This window comes from Zingiber officinale, chromosome 6A, assembly GCF_018446385.1.
Source record: "Zingiber officinale cultivar Zhangliang chromosome 6A, Zo_v1.1, whole genome shotgun sequence".
Classification (NCBI taxonomy): domain Eukaryota; kingdom Viridiplantae; phylum Streptophyta; class Magnoliopsida; order Zingiberales; family Zingiberaceae; genus Zingiber; species Zingiber officinale.
Genome location: NC_055997.1, coordinates 83,908,209 through 83,911,870, shown reverse-complemented (window position 1 = coordinate 83,911,870; position 3,662 = coordinate 83,908,209). Strand labels below are relative to the sequence as shown.

Here is a 3,662-nt window from a genome sequence, read left to right as displayed (position 1 = left end):
ACTCTCTTTATATTCGATTACTCTTCTGGCGATTCCGAAAGAGGATTTAGTGAATTACTTGTCGATAGGTCTGCGAGACCTGTGTCTTGGAGTAAGAGTCACTGAACCAAGTAAAAACTGAAAATATTTTTGCTTGTTTTTCTATTCACCGTCTTACTTAATTTTCCGCTACGCACTTTGTTTTTATAACTGAAAAGAATAATTTTTGGAAATCACGTGATTCAATCCCCCCCCCCTCTCTCATGCATCTCGATCCAACGCATTCCTCTTATGATTTTATCTTGAAAATTTCCTTAGATTCAACGATTATAGAAGCTACCATGCTACTAACTAATTTCTACAATGTGTGAAAACTAGCAAATAGCTACTATACGTTTTAGAAGCTGTATGTTAACTTCTAGATATTCTACTACGATTAGATTATATTTACTCAAATGTAATGTGTCATCAAGTCTACATATTTATTTTACTTATTGAAATATTATTTTAATTATATTATCACTCGTAAAAGTAAAATTAAAATGATATAAAATTAATATCGTAAAAATTAACAACTAATTTTTACCCATTGTAAAAATTACATACTAATTTTTATATGATGATTATGATCAAATAATAGTCAATTTGAAATAATAGTTGTTATAGAACTTTCATTATTTATTTTACCTTTTAAAATATTATTTTAACTAAATTATCATTTAAAAAATAAAATTAAAATATATACCATCATTATTACGTAGCTGAATCATCAAAGATATTTTGGCACTCATGTTAAATGAGATATCCATTTAATTTTAATTGAAAATGAAATCCTCATCCGACAATTTTATAAATAATGGACGTACTTTTGATTTATATTTATCCAATAAACTATTTGTTCATCGTTAAAAGCTCCCTATGAGGTTTTCACAGGAGGTAATGTTCAACTGATAGGAAGTTGCTTCACTCCTTTTCAGAAAAGGAGATCTGATTCTTGCATAATGAGATGAAATTTTTAAGCACTGTACATGAAAACATAGTAAGATTAACAGCAGATGAACACTTTTTGGGCACTCGTGATGCATTTTTAGGAATTTAGAGAGATCAGTAGGCAAGATCGCATGGCTTTGGGAGCTTGATTTGATCAACTCACAGTTGGCATTCCTGATCGATCCAACCTACCTGAACCAGGGTAAGCCTTGTTTGATAACTTGGCATGCAGAAACGACGACGACCTCTGCGCCAGCAGCCCCTCCGGACTCCGGCGGTCTGGCCTCTGCTTCGGCGCGCTGTGCGATCGCACCTTAGCCCTTGACGACTCGGTGTTCGCCATGTAGTTTGGGTATCCCGAGTAACCACCGAAAAGGCTTCCGGTGAACTCACTTTTGGACGGAGTGAAGGCGCCTCTGCTCGAGCTCCCGGGCCTCGACGAGGTAAGGTAGAAGTAAGGACTCTCGCCATAGCCACTCAACTCGAAGGGGGATCTCAGCTGGCCCAGAGATTGCTGCATTTCGACGATATGTTGGGCCGCCGTGGATTCGTCGGAGGGCGACTCCGGCAACGTGAGGAAGCTGTGGTTGTTGGGGTCCGAGGTCAGGGTGGAGCACGAGGAATGGTTGCGGGCATGGCGCCTCTTGCAGTGGAATTGCGGCTTCCCTTGGTCCACTTCCAAGATCTTGGCATTCTTCTCGTCGTCCAACCAGTTCGATCCACCAGAGTTGTTTACTCGATCCCCGATGGTCGAATAGGAAGTAGCTCGCCTCGATGAAGTCCTCTGCCGATGAGACGGAGCCCGATCTCAATCAATACGCACGAACAATTGTAAGCAGAGAGAAGCAGCTAGAGAGGTCTTACGACATGGCAGCTGGGGGCCTTCTCGAACCTGCAGCGCTCCGATCTGAGGGCGCGGCACGCCCGGGCCTTGGCTTGGACCCTCACCAGGGCCTGCATGCACCGCAGGGTCTCTGCCGCTTGCTTCCTGACGATATTACCTCTGACCAACGCCTGTAGCTTCACGAGCCCTCTCAGTGCTTTCAACGCCCTCCTTGCCTTCCACAACACCCAACATACCGAGTTACAAACACAGTATTCATCTCGACAACTAGTTATGGAACGAGAAGAAACAAGATCGAGATTGCAGAGCAACTGTGTAGCTGATGGAAATTATGATCTCACACCCACCAGATTGTCCTAATTGTGGTCCAAGAGATCCAGTGTAGGGTAGCAATCGCTGCGGTACAATTGGACACGAGAAAGAAGAAATGCCAAAGAGGAGGAGGATACGTACAAAATATAGCATTAAAAAGAAAGAAGGTACAAGGCTGGGAACAGAGAGGGTAACAATGAAGGTCTTCGTCCGGAGGGAGGAAGGGGGACAGCCGATAGCGACGGCAGAGGAGATGCGTCAAATTTGAGGTGACCGGATCCTATTCCGATTCACGCAAGCCAGGACACTCCGCCCGAGGGGACGGCCGACGCTTTGCCCACCGGATAAAGTGACTTAGTGCAAGACAACTACTCGGTTGAAGGACAAAGATATTACAGATTTCGGCTTTGCGAAGGAGGACCATGGATGGCTAGACCTCCCCCTTGTTTGAGATCCGATAGGAGTTAAGGGATGAGCCAGAAACAAAAGAAGACTAATTTGTTCTAATTTTGAGTTCCAAAACTTCAATTTTTGACTGCGATTTCAAGATTTTCACTTGTCACCTGAATTGGGGAAGACGAGGAAGTGAGACTCACCAAGTAACCACGGAAAGAGGCCTGGATCTTGACCGCCGCGATTACCTCCCTCTTACGGGCTGCGGCAGAGGAAGACACTACGGGGGCCCTTCCGGTGCTGGTCAGACGGACGACGGCTGCCGCAGCCTGCGCAGCAGCCACGGCAGCCTCCGCCACCGCGGCGGTGGCCGCCGCGACGGCAATCGCGCGCTGGCTCTGCTTCTCCCGGTCGTCCTCCCCGGCCGCCGACGAGGCGAAAGCCTCCTGGTACGACCCCTTCCGTTCCTCCACGTCCACCGCGGCTGCTGCCTGCTCTCCCCTCCACCGCCGCTGCTCCTTCTCCCTGAGCGGCATCCCGCAGCCCCAGCTCCGCTTCTCCTTTGTCCGCAAAGCCACGTCAGTAGCAGGCTTCTTCCCTCCGAAGAGACCGCGGAGCCACCGCGTGGCCCTCCCCATTGGCACGGGCACCCCACTCCACCGCCTGGCCTTCCCCACGTTAAATAGCTAGACCGTTTCCTTTTACTTATATAGTGATTTTTTTTAGCAAATAAAGATAAAGTAGCAAGAGCGGGAAACTAAATCCAAAATGGAGCAAGCCAACGACACTACACAATACAATTGAGAAAAAGTGGGCAGAGAAGAAAAAGGTGCGCAGAAAAAAAGTCACTTGATCGAAATGGGATGAGGACAAATTTAAAAAGCGTCTTAAATTTTACAAATTATTAAAACTTAAAAGAGAGTTTCTTTTTCTTAAAAAAAAAATCAAACGGGTGCCATGTCCATCTCGTGATTTTATTATCAAAATATCTTTTAATCTAATATTATTATAAAAACTATCGAATATTTTTTGCAATCTGGCTTTTATGACATGTAAAAATTTAGTAGTTACTAGTTTGTGTTTAGGATGAATTTAAGATTTATAATTTATAAAGTATAGAAGTTATTTATTAGTTTTGATGATA

General features: G+C 44.6%; 1 protein-coding gene across 1 annotated transcript; it reads right to left on the bottom strand.

The window, feature by feature from the left end:
- Positions 1-927: 927 nt before the first annotated feature.
- On the bottom strand, positions 928-3,212 carry LOC121996754 (protein IQ-domain 26-like). Its single transcript, XM_042550832.1, has 3 exons — positions 2,722-3,212; positions 1,834-2,028; positions 928-1,753 (listed from the first exon to the last, which is right to left on the bottom strand). The coding sequence occupies exons 1-3, from the start codon at positions 3,154-3,156 to the stop codon at positions 1,124-1,126; spliced, it is 1,260 nt and encodes a 419-aa protein (XP_042406766.1). The 5' UTR covers positions 3,157-3,212; the 3' UTR covers positions 928-1,123.
- Positions 3,213-3,662: the final 450 nt, after the last annotated feature.